This window comes from Bos mutus, chromosome 23 (assembly GCF_027580195.1).
Source record: "Bos mutus isolate GX-2022 chromosome 23, NWIPB_WYAK_1.1, whole genome shotgun sequence".
Taxonomy (NCBI): domain Eukaryota; kingdom Metazoa; phylum Chordata; class Mammalia; order Artiodactyla; family Bovidae; genus Bos; species Bos mutus.
The window spans coordinates 44,619,475-44,645,135 of record NC_091639.1 but is presented as its reverse complement, the minus strand read 5'-3'; the positions used below and the strand labels follow the sequence as shown (position 1 = coordinate 44,645,135).

Genomic DNA, 25,661 nt, shown 5'->3' with positions numbered 1-25,661 from the left:
CTGGGGATAGAATTCGAATTATAGTTAGGTCTAAGATATTTGGAGAAGGCGATGGCAACTTACTCCAGTACTCTTGCCTGGCAAATCCCATGGATGGAGGAGCCTGGTGGGCTGCAGTCCATGGGGTCACTAGGAGTTGGACAGGACTGAGCGACTTCACTTTCACTTTTCACTTTCATGCATTGGAGAAGGCAATGGCAACCCACTCCAGTGTTCTTGCCTGGAGAATCCCAGGGATGGTGGAGCCTGGTGGGCTGCCGTCTCTGGGGTCGCACAGTGATTTAGCAGCAGCTTAGCAGCTAAGATATTTTGGGCTTCACAGGTGGCTCAATGCTAAAGATTCTGCCCACCAATGCAGGAGACACAGGTGATGTGGCTTCAGTCCCTGGGTGGGGAAGATCCCCTGGAGTATTGGCAACTCACTCCAGTATTCTTGCCTTGAAATTCCATGGACATAGGAGCCTGGTGAGCTGCAGTCCACTGGGTCACAAACAGTTGGACACAACTTGCAACTGAACACAATAACAACAATACAGTTAATGTTAGATCAAATTGGGGTTAATCTTAGTTTTATGGTTAAGATTAGGGTTAGAGATACAATTAGGTTTAGCTTCATGGTTGGCTTTTGTTGAGAGGTACTTTTGATTTCAGTTTTACAGTTGCTTCTCAAGTCAAATTTAAGACTGATTGGATTATAACTATGATCAGAATTAGAGTTAGTTATGGAATAAATGTTATATTAGCTTAGAGGTAGAATTATTGACATTATGGTGAGGTTAGGTTTCTAGGGATAATCAGATGCATTCGTCATGTTACAGTACAATTAGTCATAAATATATACTCGTGGCTCCTGAGAGCACAGCATATTCCTTGACCTGTTTAGGTAGGGGTCACTGGAGGACCACCCAGGCTACATGCTTCTGTATCATCTTCATTCTTCTACATAAACTTAAATCTCTGACAAGTGTAAACCACTTCAGAAAATATAGTCAGAGCTTCTCACATTCCTTCTCCATTTTATCCTTTTTTTTTTTTTAAATTTAACTTTCATTTTTTTATCTCTGTCTACCTTCTCACTGCCTGTATGATGTGGGTTGGGATTAAAACAACCTGTTTAATCAGTACTTTGCAGTGCAACCATCCAAAATCTAGTAAGTGTAAACAAATAAAGTTCATGTGCATGGGAAGGGGTGGTCTAATTAGGTCTACAGAGTCCAACAAGTATCTTTAGGGTTCTTTCCATCTCTTGATCTCTATCTGTGGAAGCTGATCTAATTCTGCTGCTATTGTTGATTTTTCCTCTATGTAGCCAAGGAAAGATCTTAGGCATCTTTAGGTCTAATCATCCCTAGTAGCAAAATCTTAGATTTAAAAAAAAAGTTTCGTCTCCTATAAGTCATATGTAAAATCCAACAGAAAAACTCTATTTCCATTTGGATCAAAATAGTGTCCCTTTACTAAACATGCTGGTGGGTGATGGAGAATGATTAGCCCTTGTGTCTCTGACCCTTAAAAAAGGCTGAGCACAGAAGACTTGATGCTTTTGAAGTGTGGTGTTGGAGAAGACTCTTGAGAGTCCCTTGGATGGCAAGGAGATCCAACCAGTCCATTCTTTTTTTTTTTTTCCAACCAGTCCATTCTAAAGGAAATCAGTCCTAATATTCATTGGATGGGAGGATGCTGAAGCTAAATGACCCAGTCAAAAAATGGGCCAAAGAACTAAATAGACATTTCTCCAAAGAAGACATACAGATGGCTAACAAACACATGAAAAGATGCTCAACATCACTCATTATCAGAGAAATGCAAATCAAAACCACTATGAGGTACCATTTCACGTCAGTCAGAATGGCTGCGATCCAAAAGTCTACAAGCAATAAATGCTGAAGAGGGTGTGGAGAAAAGGGAACCCTCTTACACTGTTGGTGGGAATGCAAACTAGTACAGCCACTATGGAGAACAGTGTGGAGATTCCTTAAAAAACTGGAAATAGAACTGCCTTATGATCCAGCAATCCCACTGCTGGGCATACACACTGAGGAAACCAGAAGGGAAAGAGACACGTGTACCCCAATGTTCATCGCAGCACTGTTTATAATAGCCAGGACATGGAAGCAACCTAGATGCCCATCAGCAGATGAATGGATAAGAAAGCAGTGGTACATATACACAATGGAGTATTACTCAGCCATTAAAAAGAATACATTTGAATCAGTTCTAATGAGGTGGATGAAACTGGAGCCTATTATACAGAGTGAAGTAAGCCAGAAGGACAAACACCAATACAGTATACTAACGCATATATATGGAATTTAGAAAGAGGGTAACAAAAACCCTGTGTACGAGACAGCAAAAGAGACACTGATGTATAGAACAGTCTTATGGACTCTGTGGGAGAGGGAGAGGGTGGGAAGATTTGGGAGAATGGCATTGAAACATGTAAAATATCATGTATGAAACAAGATGCCAGTCCAGGTTCAATGCACGATACTGGATGCTTGGGGCTAGTGCACTGGGACGACCCAGAGGGATGGTATGGGGAGGGAGGAGGGAGGAGGGTTCAGGATGGGGAACACATGTATACCTGTGGTGGATTCATTTTGATATTTGACAAAACTAATACAATTATGTAAAGTTTAAAAAAAAAAGTAAAAAAAAAAAGAAAAAAAAATGAATTCTACTTCTTTAACTATTATTTTTCAATAACAAAGCATTAATCTTTTTTAAGAGGGAAGTCATTTAAACACTAAGAAACATAAAGTATTTTCTCCTATTAGGATTTTAAATATATGAGCTCGCAAATAAGCAATGTTTTCAATTATACTGTATGTGTCCTAAAGCTATTGCAAATAACTAAAACTCAAACATTGAGGCTAATTATAAAAACTCTCATTCTTAGATTTGTTAAGGTCTACTCCTATTCTTAATAATGTTAAATTAATAATACAAATGTAGGAGATACTGTCCTTATAACTCAACTATTTAGGACCATGGGAAATAAAGAGGATTTAGACAAATGAAATAAAAACTTACTTAGAGTATGCTTTTTAAACCGGTTATGAAAAAATAAAACATTGCCTGATGCTACAGAGGCAGATGAAAAACTTAAGATTTTTTGCTCATTCCACTGCTGAGGTGGAGCAAGTCGAGAACCAGTCTTAAGTCAGGAACAGAGAAGAAAGAGCAAGCAAAGAAAGCCAATAGCATTAACATTAATGGAATTAACTCTGTAGTTTTAGAATCCGACATTGATAGAATTAGTGATGCTAACACTGAAGGGTTTGTTTACATTTATTTACTTTTATTACTTTGTTACATTATTATTATTTGCTGCACCATGCAGCATGCAGGATCTTAGTTCTCTGACCTCAAATTGAATTTGACCTCCTGTAGTTGAAGCATAGGGTCCAAACCTCTGGACCAGCAAAGAATTCTGTAGAGGATTTTTTTTTAATCCATTTAAAAGAAAGTAATAATGAACAATCAAACTGTTATACTGGATGAGAAATTTGTAGATAATGACACTTTCACCAAGTCTCATAGGTGAGCAGGAGGATGGGATGGAAGCAATGGGGATTTCTCCACAGACTGTCATTTGCCAGAGAGGAGGAAAACCCTAAGGTTTGCTACCTGGAGTACAGGGACAACAGATTATTAAGGACCAAGACCATTCTTTCTGTGATTCTGAGGATACCAAAATCTGGAGGTGGCAAAAATGTAGTTTGTTTTCATCCTGTATCAATAGTAGTTTCTGGTTCGTCTTTTATTCCTCTTGTCCTTCACTAACAGCTGCCCCAATCTCTTGTGTTAATGTTTCCATTGAGCTAATTTTATACACATATCTTATATTCAGTGGGGCTTCCTAGGTGATGCTAGTAGTAAAGAACCAGCTTGCCAATGCAAGAGATATAAGAGACACAGGTTTGACCTCTGGGTCTGGAAGAACGCCTTGAGGAGGACATGGCAACCCACTCCAGTGTTCTTCCCTGGAGAATCCCATGGACAGAGAAGCCTGGTGGGCTACAGTCCATTGGGTCACAAAGAGCTGGACATGACTAAAGTGACTTTGCATGAACACATATTCAGTGCATTGTTCTTACTTCTTTAACAGTAGATACCACATGGCCTTTTTTGTCTATACATTTCTGTCCTTCTGGGAGACTATTAACTCCTTGAGGACAATGATGGTATCTTTTTGATCTTTGTTTCTTCCAGAAGAATGCCTGTCAATAAATACACACTCATTTAATGAATAAATGAATGAATATTCTATTACTCAGAATTAATTTGCACTCATTAAACAGTAGCTCATCACCCAAATTAGATCTCTGGAGAACATCAGGATCCATGGAAAACGCTGACCTTCTCTCGCAAGAAAATAGTATTACATGACCAAAGATATCAGTTTGTACGACCTTGCAATCACTATCAGAAACCTTCATTAAACTTTCTTCACTCCTTAAATCAGCACAGATCATGTTTTCTTATAATCACACAGTGCTACCTGGTCCCATTACTTCATGGCAAACAGAAGGGCAAAAGTTGAAACAGTGACAGATTTTATTTTCTTGGGCTCCAAAATCACCACAGACAGTGACTGAAGCCATGAAATTCAGAGATGCTTGTTCCTTGTAAGGAAAGCTAACAAAACTAGACAGCGTATTAAAAAGCAGAGACATCATTTTGTTGACAAAGGCCTATATAGTCAAAGTTATGACTTTTCCAGTTGTCATGTATGATGTGAGAGATGGGCCATAAAGAAGCCTGAGTGTCAAAGAATTGATGCTTTTGAATTGTGGTGCTGGAGAGACTCTTGGGCTGCAAGGAAATCAAACCAGTCAATCCTAAAGGAAATTATTGCTGAATATTCTTTGGACAGATTGATGTTGAAGCTGAAGCTCCAGTACTTTGACCATGTGATGCAAAGATCTGACTCACTGGAAAATACCCTGATTCTGGGAAAGACTGAAGGAGAAGGAGAAGATGGTGGTGGAGGATGGGATGGTTAGATAGTATCGCCAACTAAATGGGCATGAATTTGGGCAAACTCTGGGAGATAGTGAAGGTCAGGGCAGCCTGGCATGCTGCTGTCTATGGCAAAAAGTGGGACAAACAATGACTGAACAGCAACAAAAATAGAATTTTCAACACTTAGCTATAATATTGAATAGAAAAATAAGCAGAAGAACTACAGCATATATCCCTGTGTTGTATCCAGGGTTTGCAGAATAACATAGAGTACTTAGAGATTGCCTGCAAAAGAGGAAGACAGATTTCATAACAAATGAGCTTTAAAAGTCTTATCAATCAATACTTATCTTACAGAAAGTAATAACTTGTAGGATCTAGTTGTCAGAAAGTTGAAGATAATGGTTTTCTTAACAAAAACCAAGATATTAATAGATCTGATATATTTTTCTTGACATAAAAATATGTGCTTTAAATTTGAGTTTATTAATTGAATATAGAAATCCAAATAATTTATAAGTAATGAGGCTAATAACTCTTTAAACTACAGGTAAGTACACACATGTCTTTGTGTATATGTACAATATATATGCAATATTCAGGAAAATAATTATACTTACATAACCCAAACCTGAATTTATTGTAGTCCAAAATAAAAATATACTTCCCTAACCTACTGTAGCCAAATATATCTCAAGTCCTATAAATCCTTCATAGTATTTTTATAACACCTGCTTTTTATAGGTAGAATATTTGCAAATTCAAGTGAATTGAAGAAAAGGGTACATAACCATCTGTCTGCTGTGGCTTAGATGGACCTTGTTAGTGTCTTATTATTTCCTCCTTGTTTCCATATAGCTTTTGACTGTGTGGATCACAACAAACTGTGGGAAAATTCTTAAAGACATGGGAATACCAGACCACTTTACCTGCCTCCTGAGAAATTTGTATGCCAGTCAAGAAGCAACAGTTAGAACTGGACATGGGACAGACTTTTTCCAAATCAGGAAAGAAGTACACCAAGGCTGTATACTGTCACCCTGTTTATTTAACTTATATGCAGAGTACATCATGAGAAATGCTGGGCTGGATGAAGCACCAGTTGGAGTCAAGATTGCCAGGAGAAATATCAATAACCTCAGATATGCAGATGACACCACCCTTATGGCAGAAAGTGAAGAGGAACTAAAGAGACTTTTGATGAAAGTAAAAGAGGAGTGTGAAAAAGTTGGCTTAAAACTCAACATTCAAAAAATGAAGATCATGGCATCTGGTCCCATCACTTCATGGGAAATAGATGGGGAAACTATGGAAATCGTGACAAACTTTATTTTCTTGGGCTCCAAAATCACTACAGATGGTGACTGCAGCCATGAAATTAAAAGACGCTTGCTCCTTGGAAGAAAAGTTATGACCAACCTAGACAGCATATTAAAAAACAGAGACATTACTTTGCCAACAAAGGTCCGTCTAGTCAAAACTATGGTTTTATGAGTAGTCGTGTATGGATGTGAGAGTTGGACTATAAAGAAAGCTGAGCACCAAAGAACTGATGCTTTTGAACTGTAGTGTTGGAGAAGACTCTTGAGAGTCCCTTGGACTGCAAGGAGATCCAATCAGTCCATCCTGAAGGATATCAGTCCTGAATATTCATTGGAAGGACTGATGCTGAAGCTGAAATTCCAATACTTTGACCACCTGATGTAAAGAGTTGACTCGTTGGAAGAGACCCTGATGCTGGGAAAGATTGAAGGCAGGAGGAGAAGGGGACAACAGAGGATGAGATGGATGGATGGTATCACTGCCTCAATGGACATGAGTTTGATCAAGCTCCAGTTGGTGATGGACAAGGAAGTCTGGCATGCTGCAGTCCATGGAGTCACAGAGTCAGACACGACTGAGTGACTCAACCATTGAACTGTTCTATATAGAGGATTAATGACATTTCAGTGAAAATTGTATTTCTAAAATCTTAGTGTAGACAAGTCCTTGGAAGACAGTGCTTATTCCTTGTCTTAATCCTTATCCTTTCAGTGTTCCTATCCTTTCAATGTTATTGCCAAAAAGGTTTTGATGTTTTTAGATGTCACATAACCCTAGTATCTATTCTGTGACCAATAACTCCTGACATTTATACTTTAATAAATCAGCACCACACATCTAAATCAGAACCCGAACTTTTGTGTGGTCAAACACCTTTTATCTTCATAGCAGCCACCCAGTTCTTTCCATGACATAATTAACTACATTGATTATGCATGGCAATATATATTTAATGGTTTATATACTGTAAAAGGAAGTAAATTTTGTTTTAATCCTAAAACAGTAACTCCATGTAGAAAATTATAAACTAGAAAATATAGAAAAATGCTTTGCACTACTAATTCTACTTTGCTCTAGAATTTTTCTGTTGTTGCAATAGTAATTCTATATGCAGTGAATTCTGCTGTCGTGCCAGACTTCTGAAATGTCCTATTTAGGTACACATGCATAACAATGAGCATGTGCTGGCTACTACAATAATAAATTGAGCCACTGCGCACACTGACACCTTGCTTAAAAATGTTATAACAAAGCATTACTTCAAAGTTATCACTGAGAGGCATTTGGGTGCTCCCACACATTTAACCCTTCCTTTTCTTCCTTTAATCCCTCCTATTAGTCTTTTTGCCTCATTTTTGTTGTTGTTATTTTTCTGCCTAATCCCATTTGAAAGCAGGTCCTTTTATCTTCTCTCCTCTGATAGATCTTTATTGACACAATCGAACTTGTGTCAAATGTAAAAGCACAGGGCTTTCATATTGGCCTCCAAAAATAGGAGGTCTCAAATAATGAGGCTCACCTTTACTTTTTTCTGTGACAGGAATTTCCTATTCAGTGTACTGAGTCCTATTTATTTATTTATTTTTATTTATTTATTTTTTTTGGAGTCCTATTTAAAATGGAGATTCTACAGTCAGCATCCCTAAAATTCTGACTCAGTAAGTCATGCATGAGCACTGAAAATGAAATTTTTACTGCATTCTCCAGTTTTTTGTTTTTGTTTTTTAAGGTACAGTTTAAGGTGACCATTTTCAAGAGTCAAGGAAATATAGCTGTAATGGTTTCATGTAGGGAAAAAAAAGAGTAAAATAACCTGTAAGGAACTTTTAAAAAAATTCACCGTGTATTTCCTCCTACAGTTTTTCATATCTGCAGGGAGTATGTTAAAATGAGTTTGGGATGGACAAGGTACACTCTGCTGTATTTAAAATGGATAACCAACAGGATCTACTATATAGCACAAAGAACTCTGCTCAGTTTTATGTGGCTGACTGGATGAAAGGAGAATTTAGGGGAGAGTGGATATATGTATATGTATAACTGAGTCCCTTTGCTGTACACCTGAACCTATTACAACATTGCTAATCAGATATATTACATTATAAAAGAAAACAAACAAAAAAGATATAGCAACCCCTTTTATTAAATTCTTATCTTTAACAGTTCTCTCAGTAAAATTTTCCTCATTTAAAAAAAAATGGATATAAATGAGGATATTGGTTATAAAATCTCGGGTTTTTTTTTGCCTGGTTTGTCCTTTTTGCTTAAATTCCTGACTATTCAAATGTTCACAATACACCTACAGATAACGTCTCAAATTTAGACTGCCTGACATCAAAATTTGACTCTCTCTCCTTCCCTACATCTAACCCACACCTCCCCCAGGATTCTGAATCTCACCTGACACCACTCATCATCTACTTGGCACGAAAATGTTGACTCCCCACTCTATTTCACACCCACATGCAATCTATCAGTAAATCCTATTGGTTCTACAGTCAAAATATGTCCTCAATACCACCATTAGAATATAAACTTTCTAAAAGAGTAAGTTTTCTCTGTTTGTTGCTATAGACACACAACAAATATTGTTGAGCCAAAGAATTTAGTGTTGCAGAAAAAGTCTCTCTATTTGATGTACCCATTAAGAAGTTTACATCCCCTTGAAAACTCTACTTCAGAAGTCTAATTCTCACATAAACTGTATGTGTTGCCTATACAGACACAAAGAAGAAAAAAAATTCTCTCAGAGTGGCAAACTAATTGTGAGTGGCGTGTGGGTCATCCAGTCCTACTCCTGCTGGATAGGCTCACGTGCATATTCCTCTAACAATGCAAACTCAACGTGCCTTGGCAAATTCACCATGATCCCTCTACTCGCAAAGCCTAGTTTTCTTTCTCTCTGTCCTGCCTATGTTGAGAAAAAGACTAATAAGGCAATCATTGTACTTTCATTGGCCAAAAAGTTCTATTAATCAGAAGATTCTTTTCTCTTCCCATCAATTTTCCACATCTCTGAGTTGCTACTTTCTATTTCCATGATGTTTCATATTTGTTTCTTTTTTTCATATTCAATTCCACTGCCCTGTTTTTATCCTCATAATCACTTTCCTGAAGAGTCTCCTGAAGAGTCTCAGTAGGCTTCCCAGTGCCTGGTCTCATAACTTCAACCCATTCTTACCTTTGCCCCAGATTTATCTTCCCCTGAAAAGCTCCTATCTATCAGAACTCATTTTAAAATAAACTCAAGGGATGCCATTACTTTTAAAATTCAATCCACCATGATATAAAAATACAGGGGAGACTTCACAGATACCCACAAAATAAAGTAGATCATGAAAGCAATGCAAAGCATCGAAAATATTACTTGAGCTCTCTATTCTTTGAAATTAAAAAATAATGGAAGCCTGTTTTTTACTGAAATTCCCTGAGTGATATTTTCAGCATGTAAAAGTCACTTAGTCATAGCCAACTCTTTGGATATGCTCTGTCCTGCACTTCCTTTTTCCTTTTGCTAGTGCCTCCATGCTAGTATGTATAGAAAGTTGAAAAATACGTATTCAATTAAAGGAGAACACAAATTCTCATGTCCTTTTCATATCCAATTCTCCAGGCCAGAATATTGGAGTGGGTAGCCATTCCCTTTTCCAGGGGATCTTCCCAACCCAGGGATCGAACTGGAGTCTCCTGAATTGCAGGTGGATTCTTTACCAGCTGAGCTACCAGGGAAGCCCATTTTCAGCATAGTTTTATATTTATGTGTATATATAAAACTTTATCAACTTAGATGTAATTTCTTTTCATTTTTTGGAACTTTTCAAAATTGTACTCACATGTCAGCAAAGCCTCAAATGCCACCTCCTCAGGGAAGGGTCCTTCCTACCCAGCCCCTGCTCCCTCGACACATACACACCAGTTGCTTAGTCACGTCTGCCACTTTGCGACCCCATGGACTGTAGCCCACCAGGCTTCTCTGTCCATAGAATTCTCCAGACAAGAATACTGGAGTGAGTTGCCATCCCCTTCTCCAGAATCAAAATTGGGTCTCCTGCATGGCAGACAGATTCTTTACCATCTGAGCTACCAGGGAAGCCTCACTTCCTACCCCAAATCAGATCTAATAGTTATGTTTCTATGGTCTAGTACTTGGCGTGTGTTTCTCCAATAACCCTCATACCACAGACTATTTTTGACATGTCAGTCTCTCCTCCAAGATTAGAAATTCCTTGTAGGTAAGGACCATGTCTCCTTCACTCTGTATTTCCTCCACAGAATGTAATAGAACAGATTACACGTTGTGGGTGCTCAATAAATATTTGCTGAATGAAATAAGAAAAGGAAATAGCTCCAAATTAGATAAGCCCTAGAAAGCCAGTATGTTGGTCCAGGCTGCTTTATTCTGTGTACCTTTTGCTGCTCTTGTTGGACTAAGCCCTCTGCTTCTTTATGCTGCCTTTACCTCCATTTGGATGAAAAATATATTTGCATGACTTCAAGATTCTGTAGATGTCACTGTTGCTAATGGTGACTTGGTTCTCAGAGAGATCTTATGATCTTGCATTCACTAGAAAGGAAAGTCTGCACCCAGCTTGACTCTTGCTCTCACTCCTCTAACTGCTATGTCCAAGTAGCTTAAAATGAGCTTTAGATCACTGAGGCAGTATTGATGAGTAATTGAAACTCAAGTCCATTTCAGTTGAGTTTCCAAAAAAAAAAAAAAAGGACATGAGAATTTGTGTTCTCCTTTAATTGAATACGTATTTTTCAACTTTCTATACATACTAGCATGGAGGCACTAGCAAAAGGAAAAAGGAAGTGCAGGACAGAGCATTATATTTACTTCCTGCTCAGGAATAGAAAGGCCAAGTGATACTATGCAAATTTATTCAAAAAGACTAACACAGTCTATCCAAGCACCTAAGACACAACAGTCATGTGATACAAAATTCCACTTTCTGGGAAAAGGAGTGAATAATCGTCCTATCACACTGGTGAGGAGTAACTTAGATGGCAGATGGCAACTACCCTTGTTGAAGAGCTAGTTAATTAGGGTAATACAACAACTTCTAAAAGCCCAACATGTAAATTCTTTTATAATTCACTGATTCACAGTAATGAGAAATATTGATAATATTGTTTGAGTTAGTCATAAGTCTGCTAGAATTAACAATGCCTCCCATCTTTGGGCAAGACTGTGCTTTGGTTTTCAAAATTTTTTACTTTGATGGCTATTTCAGGAAATTGAGGACCAGAATTAGTCAATGGGCTTATTAATTCTCTTGTTTCACATTAAAAGAATGTGGAACTCTCCAGTTATTACCAACATTACCCCTGAGGTCCACCTGAAATTATGATTTATTTTTTACATTTTCTGTAGTCTATTGCCACTAGCAATGGGGGAAAATGACAAAGGATTCCTAGAGCTGAGGCTCTGTTGGCATTCCTGAATCATCTTGGGCTCATACAGGGATATGTTTAGCCCTTTTATTCTTACAGAAAGTATGAGGTTGTGATAACATTCAGTCTCAGCTCTCTTATCCCATCTGGGACATAAATGGTCACACATTTCCTTAGGCTTCTATAAAAACATAAAAACAACAACCACAACTAAGAATCACTTTGAAACAAAGTGGGTTTTAACTACGGATTTTATACATGTTCTCCTCAGTAATTGCAGGAATACAGCATGCTGTTTGAAAGCATATTTCTTGAATATGCTTGTAAATCTCATTTGCTCCTTAAGAGGAGAGCAAAATCATCTTCTTGGTATTGTCAATGGAATTAGAGTGATGGGGAGAGATTTTATAAATAGTCTCCCCTAATCATTAGTAATTATATAATATTTATTTTATTTATTTATTTATTTTTTTATCTTTAAAAAATTTTATTTTTATTGAGTACAGTTGATTTACAATGTTGTGTTTGCTTCAGGTATACAGCAAAGTGAATCAGTTATACAGGTCACATATGTGTGTTCTCAAGATATTGAACAAAATTATCCCAGAAATGAGTCAAATGATTGAGGTTTGTTTTGAAATTGTATATAGAAGAAATTTAAAACCTACAATTCCTAATTTTTAAAATGTGCTTATATCTAAAGTATTTTTCCTGGTGGAAATCTAATACTTTAATTCATTGCTGTGTGTTGGGCACTGTTCTAGATGCTAATGACACATCTGCGAAAATGAGAAATAAAAGAACTACTCTCTTGGAACTTGTATGTTACTTATAGGACGCAACAATAAAATGAGCAAATGAACAATATCATTTCTAACAGTACTAAGTTCTTTTAAATGTTTTTTTCCTTTAATTTTCAGGTCTGCTTCTTCTATCACAAATTCTTTTATTTTATCATCATCATCATATTTGTATCCATGCCATGAAGCTTCTGGGATCTCAGTTCCCTGCACAGGGATTGAACCCAGGCCCTCGGCAGTGAAAGCACAGGATCCTAACCACTGTACAACCAGGAAATTTCCTAATAGTAGTAAGTTCTATGAGAGAAACAAAATGAGAGGCTAACATTGTGGGTAGAGATGCAAAACGAGATGCCTCCTTAGAGACCATCTCTTAAGATGTGACAACGTGAGCTGCGCAGGAACTGGCCAGGAGCAAACCAGAGGGGGTTAGAAATTGTGAAGACCTTAAAGCAGGAATATACTGAGTCTGTTCAAAGAATATACATTTTGCTAAAAAGATCAATCACCTAAGGGGTGCTCCTTCTTACATGAATGTAATCAAGGCCTCTAATGTATTTATTTTTTAATTTCCCTAAAGTCTAATCCATTCACTCAGAGGATAGTTGAGAATATCTCTTGACTTTGGGAAAGTTAAGGCTTTATGTCCAGATTTTTGGACATTTTAAAAGTTTGGAAGGTAGCTTCTTAATCTTGCATGAAAAAATAGGGTACATCAAAATCATGTTGTTCATGTAATACAATCCCCAAAATGTGTGTGTGTATGTGCGTGAGTGTGCTCATGTTTTCTGATGTGTTTTAAACTTCTTAAATTCTTATTTTTTCCCCTTTTCCACTGAGATAGTTTGGCCAGTTGCAGTCAGTTGATCATGTCTGGGGAAGAAAACACATAAATTTATAAACTAGGATAACCTTACTGACTTTCAGGAATCTATGAGTCACCATCACCATCTCTGATGATTTCAAAGAACAAGGCTTTCCAGGCTTCCTGTGGCTGAATTATAATATAAATCAAGCCCAAGCACATAAACGTCCCAACAATTACGAAGTCTTTTTCCTACACCAGCTGGTGAGATGTTTTAATGAATTTGTTTTTCAGCTTTCTAAACTTGAGAAACTTTTGTATTAAGTATTCTGATTGGAGAGATTAAGCTTTAGCTATTTTTTACAATGAAAGGCTGACTCAGTTTCACCCAATGACAAAATGGTTAATAAGCATTAACCACACCTCTCTACTTCTGTGAGAAAGATTAGCTCAATCTGTACATTTTAAGAAAGATAAGTTGCCTTCAAAATGGTATTTATAAACATGGTTCTCTACCAAAGTGGATGACTCATCAAATTCATTCTGAATGTATGAAATAAATTACTATAGATAGTGGTTTTGTGACTCCAATTCTGACAACATAATAGCAAAATCAAGGCTCCACATGTGCCTCATAAATTCATCTTAAAGTCACTAAGTAGGAATAAAACCCCCCTGAAAATCTAGAAAGGGATATTACAGGCTTTCATCTGTGCTGTGTTTCCCTTGTGAGTTAGGAATAGCAAAAAAAGTTTTCATAGTGACTACAGTTTTAGCAATTTTGAAGTGTTACCATGTCAACACGTAAAGACGTGTTTCCTATAATTCCCTAAAGGTTGACCTAGTGTCAGTGCATTATCTTCATCGATTATTGGAATGATTACAATGCCATTTAAAGTAAATTTTCAGATGAGCATATTTAGAAAGTTGCAAGTAAACTGTAGTAAAAAATTGGGAATTTCGTTGGAAAATAAGAAAAATTTTCATTAGGTCTCAAATTTGTCATCTTTTGGGTTTTAGTGTGAGGTGAAAAAATGATCTAAACTTTAACGTGATGGATGGCTGGGAGCATGGTGACCCATTGAAACCTCCAAAATAAGTTAATACGAAAATAATTTTAGTGAAAAGCTGTATAGAATATTGGAAATATTAATAGAACTATGACACAAGAGACTGACATGTTGATCTTTCAGGAAAGAAATAAGAAAAACATGTTTTAAAGAGAAATTTCTTCTCAAATTTAAATGTTCAGCAAAGCAAACACGGTAACATTAGTTCCTATATTTTAATCTTCGTCTTTCCCCTTTTTTTCTTTACCCCTTTCTTCATTTTCTCACTTTTTCCTGTTCTCTCTTAGGGAGCATATGGAAAGCCACTTAGAAGAATTTTTATTGGATTCAATTATCAGTTTTTTAAAATTAAAGTAGGCTCGATTAAAGTGAAAAGTGAAAGTAAAGTTGTGTCTGACTCTTTGTGACCCCATGGACTGTAGCCTACTAGGCTGCTCTGTCCATGGGATTTTCCAGGCAAAGGTACTGGAGTGGGTTGCCATTTCCTTCTCCAGGGGATCTTCCCAACCCAGGGATCGAACCTGGGTCTCCTGCATTGCAGGGAGACACTTTTCCATCTGAGCCACCAGGGAAGCCAGGCATGATTAAGAGAGCCCCAAACAAGACACAGGTGGCTCAGTGGTAAAGAATCCACCTGCAATGCAGGAGATGTGGGTTCGATCCCTCGGTCGGGAAAATCCCCTGGAGAAGGAAATGACAACCCAATCCAGTATTCTTGCCAGGAAAATCCTATCAACAGAAAAGCCTGGCAGGCTACAATCCATGGGGTCACAAAGAGTCGGACACAACTGAGTGACTGAGCTCGTATGCACGCAAACAGGACAGACTCCAGTGTGAAAACCTTCCAAGTCTCTCAATGACAGCACCCTCCTTAAAGTCTTTGAAGGGCTCCCTATAAGCTGCGGTCTCAGAGAAGGTGAGACCCATTGCGCTCCTTAACCCAGCCCTTATCTACCAGCCCAGTTCCATCCTTAGCCTCTGCTCATCTGCACTTACCCAGTCACTTAACATTCTCTGCATGCTTATGTTATTTCACGCCTCTCTGATTTTGCACTTGCTGTTTGCCTAGAACAACTTGCTCAGTTTTCCTCACCTGTTTGACGTGAATCCCTGCATTACAAACAGCGTAGGAGTCATCTTCTCTTGGACCTCTCTCTAATCCCCTAAATGGAACTAGGTGTCCTTCTTATGTGCTTTGACAACATGCTGTAACTCATGTCAGAGTACTTGACACCTTATATTCAGATTCTCTGTGAATGTATTTGTCTCTTCACCTAGTGTGTAGGTTCCTAGATTTCTACTATCTTTGAACCCTGAATTCTTATTACACTAATTGGCACAAAGTCTCCCAATACTATATGTTACTTTTGTTGGCAGAGATCCAAAATGTGGAGAGGAACTATCTACCAGCTTATCTTAGCCTTATGCCATTATGCACTCGATTCCTCTAAATCCTCTTGTTCTAAAACTATGCAAGTTAAAATACTTTTAACTACTTTGTCTGGTTCCTGTGACAGAGACTGTTAAACGTTTCAGCAGCACTTGTAGGTGGGTTGATAGAATGGGATTGGATTTGCTCAGAGGGTTAGGGGCTTGAGCAGCATGCATTGCTTTTGGGCAACGATGGTTAAGAGCCACTGTGCAGTTTCCCGCTCACTCTTCTCCAATCATGACAACATAGAGGCTGTAAAACAACTTAACCCCAGATTTAAAAAAAAAAAACTTAAAACAACAAACATCTCATAGCTTCTACAAGGTCAGGAATCTGCGAGAAGCTTAGCTAGATACTGTCTCAGAATCTGTCATTAAGTCAAGCTGGTGAGGGCAGGGGAGGATGCTGCTGGCATCATCTCAAGGTTCAATCTGGCTGTAGGATTCACTTCTAAGATCATGCATGTGGTTGTTGTTAGCAGACCACGTTTCCTCTATGGCTGTTGGCTGGATATTTCAGTTTCTTAACACATGAGTTTCTCTCAACAAAGCAGCTTACTTTACCCAGAGCAAGAAATCCAAGAGCAAGAAAGTGAATGCCCAAGATGAAGCTATGATCTTTTATAATGTAATCTTGAAGGTGACATACTGTCTCTCTGATGTATTCCAAGAAGGCAAGATAAGGATACTCTCATTCTCTGACCCTCAGCTATCATGTCTTTGGCACCTGATTTTATCAACATTCTGAGTTCAGACACAAATTAACCATACTTACAAAACTGGCATATATATAAGTATGCATGCTGCTGGTCACCCAGATCACTTCTGGCATGACATGGAAAGGTACAAGACAGGGGGTGAACACTGGGCAATGGGGGGATGCTGGGACCCCTCCTGGAGGTTAGTTTCACAGAGGCTCTATGCTGAGGCGGTCCATGAACAGAGAGAACGTCTGGCCCTTGAGTCACTGGATACGAGGGACTCTCCAAGCCACATTAGATGTCAAACAGATAAGAAATGATCTTCTGTGATGCTAAGCCAAGAAGAATTTAGGGTTCATTTGCTAGTACGGCACAGCCTACTTTTTCAGACCAATAAAGCTCTTCACATAGTTATGTCTACAGAAAGAGAACATGATGATTGAAAGAGCTTCAAGTATTATGACTTGTACGAGTACCTTTTTATTTTCAATTAAGACATTGGATTTATTTACTTATGCATGTGCAAGTTTTGTAAATCTGGTTAATTTGTGTCTGAACTCAGAATGTTGACAAAGCCAGATGCGAAAGACATCGTAGCTGAAGATCAGACAATGGGAGTTTGTATCCTTATTCCAGCTTCTCGGGATACAGGAAGCTGGCAAGGTTTTCCCAAGCTCACACAGATTACCTGGAGGTTTCCGTGTATTCAAACTTTTAAAATGAATTCAAATCATTTCAGGGACCTAAAATTTTCATTAAGTAGGACCTACCTCATTAGATTGTTCTGAAGAATAGATGAGGCAATATATTTAACAGTGTATTCTGAGGAGTAAAATAATATACAAATGTCAAACATCATTCATATGTATGTGATATTGAGAGCAAATTACTGTAGAAGACTCAATGTAATAATCCAAAATTATTTTCAAGAATAAAGTACTTATTCATTCTGAATAGTTTGAGTTTTTGTTTCTAAGGAAGCAGTTCCAATGACAAAGGAATTTCATGCAATATAAATATATATCTAGACAACTTACTTGGTTAAGAGATGATCTCTCATCAGGAACAAAGATGAAATGAATAAATTCAGTCCTGAGTCAGATATCTAAGTGACTGGTCATATATGTCATGCATTTCACACAACAGCCTCTCAAAGTGTTCCTCTGTCAGTGTCTAAAGGTCATTTCACGTATGATGCTGTGGGTAAGGCCTCTTTGGACATGTGCCACACCACTGTGCTCTAGGAACACTATTATGTGATATAAATGTTGACCTACTCAGTCGAATCGATACAAACTTATGATTTTGAAATGATTCCATAAGAATATGATTTTTTTTATGAAAAGAAAAATAAATTTTGTGAGAAGGTTTGAAAATGAAGGGGAGAAAAGATCAAAAAGATCTTTGGATTATCTGAGATAGTAAATGTTTAGGTCCTTGGTCTTTAATGGTGTCTAAAGACAGCACCTTCAGTAACAAAATAATCCTTGGTCACAATTATCTGATATTTATCCAGTGAGTCACCCCCCGAACAGGCAAAAGCATTTTTGGCAGCACCTATTTTACCTTGAAATTTTCTCTTGCAAAGTAACCCTAGCCTGACCTTGGTTAGCTTATCAAATGAGCTCATCCTCCGACCTGAAGGACTGTGGTCTAGCAGAGGAGCGGCGTGGCAACCAGCCAGCACAGCTCCATAAATCGTCTGGAGGGCACCCACCTCAGTAGCATTCTCATTCTCTACTTTCTTTTCTTTTTCTTGGTCAGGATTAGAAATATGGGACAAAGGCAGGAGGAAATAATGGAACACGGGTGGGCCATGGAGTCTGATCAATCCATATTGGAAACCTAGTGCTGATGCTTATTGTCTGGCTAAACTTTGGTACAAGGAAAATACCTTTCTGGATTTCATGTTTCTCATTTGTAAATCAAAGCTATTCATCTCCTTGTTATGTTTGTCATGAGGCATCATGGAAATACATATATTCATGGTGGAACCTAGCTTCCGGGACCTGGTAGTCTCAATAAATATTCTTTATTTTCCTTTGCAATGAGAAAAGGAGTTGGAGACAAATAAATACCCTTCCATTTGGATGGATCTGTACAAGGGCTTCTCCAGTGACTCAGTGGTAAAGAATCCACCTGCAATGCAGGAGACATGCATTCAGTCCCTGGGTCAGGAAGATTCCCCTGGAGAAGGAAATGGCAACCCACTCCAGCATTCTTGCCTGAGAAATCCCATGAACAGAGGAGCCTAGTGGGCTACAGTCCATGGGGTTGTAAAAAGAGCAGAGAGGACTGAGTGACTAAACAACAACAAAGAGTCTGACAACCAGAGTGAATTAAGTCAGAGTCAGATAAATATCATATATTAATGCATATGTATGAAATCTAGGAAGATGATACAGACGAGCCTCTTTGCAGGGCAGGAATAGAGACACGGAGAGAATGGACATGACGACATGGTGGGGAGATGAATTGGGAGAGTAGCACTGACATATATATATATATATACACACTACCATATATAAAACAGATAACGGAAACCTGCTGTAAAGCACAGGGGTCTCATCTTGATGCTCTGTGACGACATAGAGGCGTGGGATGGGGGTGGTTGTGGAAGATTCAAGAAGGAAGGAATATATAAATATATATATAGCTGTTTCACTATGTTGTACAGCAGAAACTAACACAACATTGTAATTATCTTTAAATTAAAAAAAATAATAAACAAAAAAATTTTTTTAATGCCCTTCATTTCACTCGTCACATGTCATTGATTGGACCTCACCAGTGAGCCAGCAGAGCCATTATTATTCAACAGAGCCCTAAGGTTGGAAGCTATGTCAGAATTCTAGAAGAAGAAGGATGAAAAGATTATCTCTCACAAGGAAATAGCACCACTGGTGGATATTCCTGAAGTCTGAGGAGCTGAGTAAGATTCAGGAACTTAGGAATGCTAGCATAACTACAGTATGGAAGGATTTGCAAACATGCTTTAAAATATGAAATTTAAAAAAATTTAAAAAACATAAAAAATATATGTATGCCCTAACAAAATCAAGAAAAAAATTGTAAAAGTTGATGTGTTTGTATTTAAGTGTTAGATTCAGCCTCTTTTATAAGTTGGTATTATTTTCATTTATTTCACTTTACTCATCATTTTTTTTTTCAAATACAGAAAGAACCCATTCTATTTCAATTATCAGTAGCACATGTTATCTCATTACTGTCAGCCCATGATAAATGCTGCTGTTATCTATGAGACAGTCATTTAAAAAGTTATCACTGACATTCTGTTCAAGTCAAAAACATGATTTATTTTACCTGGTAAAATTAAGTGGTTATGATATTAGGAAAAATGTGAGGGTATCAGTTTAATTCTTCTTCAGGTAAGCATGCATTGCATTCTGTAACTAAAGTCAAGTTTAAAGCTTAGTGGCTAATCTTACCTTTTATGGTCACTATTCATGACTTCTGTTGGGTCTCAGCAGAGATGAGTAATGTATTATCTCTAAGCTCTTTCTGCTTCCTGTGTAAGAAAAGGTGGGTTCTAAAAGACCCACAGAGCAGAGGTGGGCTTTAGGATAAGCAGAAAAGAAAGGTCTCAGATTTAGGAGCAACACAAACTTGCAACTTTGAAACTATGCCATTTCCGTGTCTAGGGCATCCGATTAGCAGCTCCGTAAGAAGCAATCCTATTACATGTATTCTCTCCATTCCACCTACCCAGTTTAGTTTAACCCTTATTGGATACATTTCTTAATGGGCAGTGTGCTTTAAGTCAACATATTACGTATGTGCATGCTATTTAAAACATCAATACAGATAGACCAGTCGGCTAATACTGCAAAAACTCTGAGTGAATGGAACCTGGTGCATACAAATGTAACCAAGAGAAACTTATTGTGATGGTTAGGAATGACTTTCACACAGAGGCAGGAAGGCAATGTTAAACAGCTACTATGAGGCAATAAACATCTGATGGGGGCGGTGAGTGGGTGGAGCTGGGTGGGTATGCCAACGCCAGGCTACTAACAGCTTCTAGGAAAACACTCAATTGAGGAAAACACCAGAATAGAGGCCACGAAGGCTTAGCAAAACTACAGACTGGTCATGGAGGCAGAGGATGATTACTAACCACACCAGGGACAGATTTCTAGTGAGAATGAAGGGATAGAAATTGGCATTTAGTGTATACTGTGTCCAGAAAAAATATATATGTGCAATCCTCTATATATCTATATATAGGATATTCATATATCCTCACAGGATCTCTACAAGGCAGGAATTATTTTTTTATTTTGCGTTTATTTTTATAAGTGTAGTTTATTCAAATATAGTTGATTTACAATGTTGTGTTAATTTCTGCTATACAGCAAAGTGATTAAGTTATACATATCAATACAGTTTTTCATAAGCTTTTCCATTATAGTTTGTCACAGGATACAGTAGCACTTTGTTGTTTAAGCATCTATATTCAATAGTTTGCATCTGCTAAACCCAAACTCCTACTCCATCCCTCCGTCAACTCCCAACTCCCTTGGCAACCATAAGTCTGTTCTCAATGTCTGAGTCAAGTCAGTAATTATAAACAATGATTTTCAATTGGAAAAAAACAGGCTTGGAGAGTTTGACAGTTTTGCTAATGGCCACACAAGCAGTGAGATGCACAGCTGGACTGATGTCATTTATTGAATGTTCTCCTCATTTTTCATATGAAGATGACAACAGGGAAGACAAAAGCACTTCAGGTGAAAACCATACATTTGAATGCAGAAGTAAAAGAAGCAGAGAATTACTCCTTTCCTTCAGATATTTAAAATCTGAACTGACTAGAACCCATCTCTCCATTCAGTTTCTACTCAAAGAGTAGCAGGAATGATACCAAAAAAAAATATTCTCTTGAGTGTTCCCAAGAACCTTCTCCCCACAAACACAGGAATTTTAAAAACAAAGCATTGCTTGACTGATGCTGAAACTAAAACTCCAACACTTTGGCCACCTGAAGTGAAGAGCCAACACATTGGAAAAGACCCTGATGCTGGGAAAGATTGAAGGCAGGAGGAGAAGGGGATGACAGAGGATGAGATGGTTGGATGTCATCACTGATTCAGTGGACATGAGCTTGAGCAAACTCTGGGAGATAGTGAAAGACAGGGAATCCTGGTGTGCTGCAGTCCATGGGGTCACAGAGTCAGACAGGACTGAGCGACTGAACAGCAACAAGCATTGCTCAAGATGTACTGGTCTAATAATTGAATGCAGCTACTTGGCTAAAGTACAAGATATATTTAGGAATAGGTTATATGTGACATAATTTTGAAGATAGTGGAAAAACACTATCTCCAAAAGAAACCAAGAATCACCTTCCTTTCTAAGGCTTATAATTCTATAATTAGACATGTGTATGTTTTTATTGGGCTTCCCAGATGCTGCTAGTGGTAAAGAACCTGCATGCCTATGTTAGAGAGCCAAAAGATGTGGGTACGATCCCTGGGTCAGAAAGATCCCTTGTAGGAGGGCATGCAACCCACCCTAGTATTCTTGCCTGGAGAATCTTATGGACAGAGGAGCCTGGTGGGCTATGGTTCACAGGGTGCAAAGAGTTGGACACAACTGAAGTGACTTAGCACACACACGTGCATGTTTTTATTAGCATGTGTATAATCATGAAATTGCATGTAGACTAATTTTTTGCCTTATCTTTGAATAACTTTTGTCAACATTTTTTCTAAGAAACTGCTTATTATCTTGGGAAAGAAGCTTCTGATGATGGAGAGGATATATAATGAGAGAGGTACCATGGAGAGCAGAAAAATAGGCGGTATGAGAGTGATGTTGTCATTCTGTTCACAAAAGAACACTGTGGGAGTAATGACTTCTAACTGATTACATTCTCTTTGTAAGTTCAACAAGGTTGAGATTTTCCAAGTAGTCAGTTACATGAACGTACAAGTGGTAAGTGGACCTGAAGGGTCAGTGATTACATCTGCTGGCTGGGCTGTGGTATTTCACCTTCATACCTAATGTTGCCTCTATCTTGAATGAGTAATGTGACTTCTTGTCCTGCCACTCTGCATAAAATGACATACGATGGGGTGGAGGGGCAATCTAATCTGTTTTGCAAATTTGACACAGACTTCCAAGAGCAGGAAGCTGTCTGTGAGTAATGATGCTTCTCATTTGCTTAAATGTCAAACTTCAACCTCATCAACTTTCAGGGAATATGTCAGTAAAGAATATGGGTTTCAGTTCAGCCAGAGAAGATGTCAGTCCATCCAGTCCTGAATAAAACAGCTGTCAGTTTTTTGAAAACAGAGTGCTTTTTGTATGTCTTTTTTGTTTGTTTATTTGTTTTATGCTGAATAAAATTGGCCGTTTCAGCTCTTAGGGATGTGGACAGTGCTGTCTGCCTTGGTGTGACCAAACAAGCAGCCTTACTGTAGAGGTGTTTCCTTATTGAGACTAAAACACTCCTCGGACTAGCCAACACGCACCCCTAAACTATGCAATTAGGATACAAAGATAATGCATCACAGGTCTGTGCAAGCTAGAGTAACATAACAGCAAAAAGGAGCAAATTTTACCACAGAGGTTAAGCCTGAAAGAAAATTAGTTGTGATTTGTAGCCATTCCGCAAAACATCAAAATTTTACTGCAATGCAATAAAGTTCCTCTCCAGGTGGGTTTCTGTTGGAGAGAATGACAGAATAATTAACCCTTCATGGTAATTTATTAATAGTGGACTTAAATGCAGAGGAGAACAGGAAATGCATTCAATAAGCTTGCAGATACCAGGAGCAAAGAATTCATTCTCTATATGGTTTCTAAATCTAGAGTAGAATAACAGTGGAGAATTCTGGACCGAGGTCAGAAGAAATGAAACCAAATCTGAATCAAGTTCCTTAAACATTCATTTCATTTCTCTAAGTCTTGCTTCTTCTGTCAAATGCAGGTTACTCTTAGCTTTAAGTGAGACAGCATATGTGAAGGTGTCTGGCACACAGTAGGTTCTCAATAGATGTTCAATTTTGATTATTCCCTTATCATTAAGTATTAGCATAATGCAGTAAAATTTGCTCTGCTAGTAGCCATATATCCTAATTGTTGTAGTTTTAAGGATAGACAACAAGAAGGGAAACAAGAAAAGCATAGCATTATGATTAACAGATTTATCCTTACAACAGATAGCCCTAATAATGTGTATTTCCACCTCCATCCACCTAACTTGCATCCTCAAAAGATTTCCTTTATGTTTGCCTTTAAAAACAGCAGCAAAATTAAAACAGGCTGAAAGAACATGTAGACGGGGTCAACTAAAGTTTTCAGGGGGTTCTTATCTTTCTTATCAAATAATAATCTACCAGCTCTGAGGAATGCCTTTCAGTCACCTATCAGCTACTCTGCCCCTGAGTAGGTGAGGGACTACATTGGATGCTTCTTACCAGACTGACACCCTTGGGGAGAGAAGGTTAAAATCAAGCTGGTGCTGAGAGCCTAGTAAGTCTCTTATCAGCCTCCATTGCAGTTACAAAGTCTATGTTTTGGATTTCAGTGCCTTCCAGCCTATTCCACCTCACTCACCTTCTCCGCCTTTTTGTAATCAAGAGCATCTTCTCCTAGCTTAGCTTCTTTCTTGTCATTTTCCACAGAGATTCCCTCCACGCTGCCCTCTGCACTTAAACACCTCCACTCTCTCTCCATTCATCAAGGTAGACGCTCCTTCCATTCACAATTCATGTGTAGTCCACCCTCCCTTCCAAAGCTGCTTTTTTAAAAAAGTCGGCTTCCAGCTGCCCTAATAAACTCCATCACCACAGCCACCATCTCGCCACTGCACTCCCCCCGCCCAACCCTCAAAAATTGTGCAGAGGTGTAAAGTGGGCGAGGAAATGTATGTTTACATACAAACCTAGACAGAGAGGAACAGTGAGAACCTAGCGCTAAGGTTGGTTTCAGCTTTGGGGGGCGGAAATCAGTTGCAAATATTTCCCGAGCCTGGAAACGGAGCATGCTCTGGAAAATACATGCGTACCGTAGATAAATGAATGAATGGATGGGGTAGATGGATGGATGAATGATCGCGATCGCCCTAGTACTTTTCTCAGAGGCCCCTCCTCCTTCTTGCTTGCTCCCAGCGGCATGGGTCCCTTTTAATTCAGCTTCTGTGCATGAGCACACCTCCCTGCTTTGCCTCCGTCCCCACTCCCTGCCCTTTCCTTACCACCTTTAGACAGAGCCTCAACCCTCTCTCTCGCCAAAGGACAGTGTACGGGGCTCACAAATCTTTTATGACTCCCCCAGCCCAGGAGAGCTTGTCCCTTAGGGACACAGCTTCGCATCCTGCCAGACTGACCTCCCCCCCAGGAACCCCCAAACACCCGGCCACGACCACGTGACACAAAATGATGACTGACTGCCCCCACACTCCGGCACATTCACCTGGACAGCCCTGCCCCTCTTCTGGCGCTGGGAACCCAGGTGATCGCAAAGGCAGCGCGGCTCCCCGCGCCTCCCTGCAGAAATAAAGGATCACCATTCCAGGGCTCAGTTCTGTTCCTAAAATCCGAAAACTTCTGTTGAAAAAAAAATAATAATAATAACCCCACCCCAAGAGCAGCGACCTCTTTGTATGCATCCCTGCTGGGAGGAGGGGTATTGACAGCCCCGGGCGCGTGGACGTGGCGGCCCCCGCGGGGGCTGCCCGGAGCGACACTCACCCAGGACGTTCCCAATAAGCGCCACCACGAACACGATGATGTAGCCGGCGATCAGGACCCACTCGTATTCTTTGGGGTGGAGGTACTCCCTCCACAGGTACCGCAGGAATTCCTCGTCGTCATAGTCGGTGGGATTTAAAAAGGGCTCTTGAGTTTCATTCAGCTCCGGAGCCGATGACCAGTTGCGACAAGGGGGGGAGTCCTCCAGTTTGGTGCCGGACATCCCTGGCTCCAGCCCGGGTCCACTCAGTGCTGCAAGCGGCTCGGCCCCTGCCCCATGGGCGCCGCGCTCTGAGGCGGGAGGAGGCGCGGACCGGCTACCAGGGGATCCGGAGCAGAAAATGACGTGAAAAGTTACGGAGCCAATGCCTCGGAGTCTCGCGCCCACCGGGCACCCGGTGCGGCGGCGGCGGGGCTGTCTTTGGAGGAGATGCTGCCCCAGGAGG

General features: G+C 39.2%; 1 protein-coding gene across 1 annotated transcript in view; it reads right to left on the bottom strand.

Annotated features, from left to right (window-relative positions):
* HCRTR2 (hypocretin receptor 2) overlaps positions 1-25,438 on the bottom strand; it is a 130,520-nt gene extending 105,082 nt beyond the window's left edge. Inside the window, exon 1 of the mRNA XM_005902651.2 lies at positions 25,216-25,438. Within this exon, the coding sequence (XP_005902713.1) occupies positions 25,216-25,438 (223 nt within the window). The remainder of the gene's footprint in view (positions 1-25,215) is intronic.
* Positions 25,439-25,661: the final 223 nt, after the last annotated feature.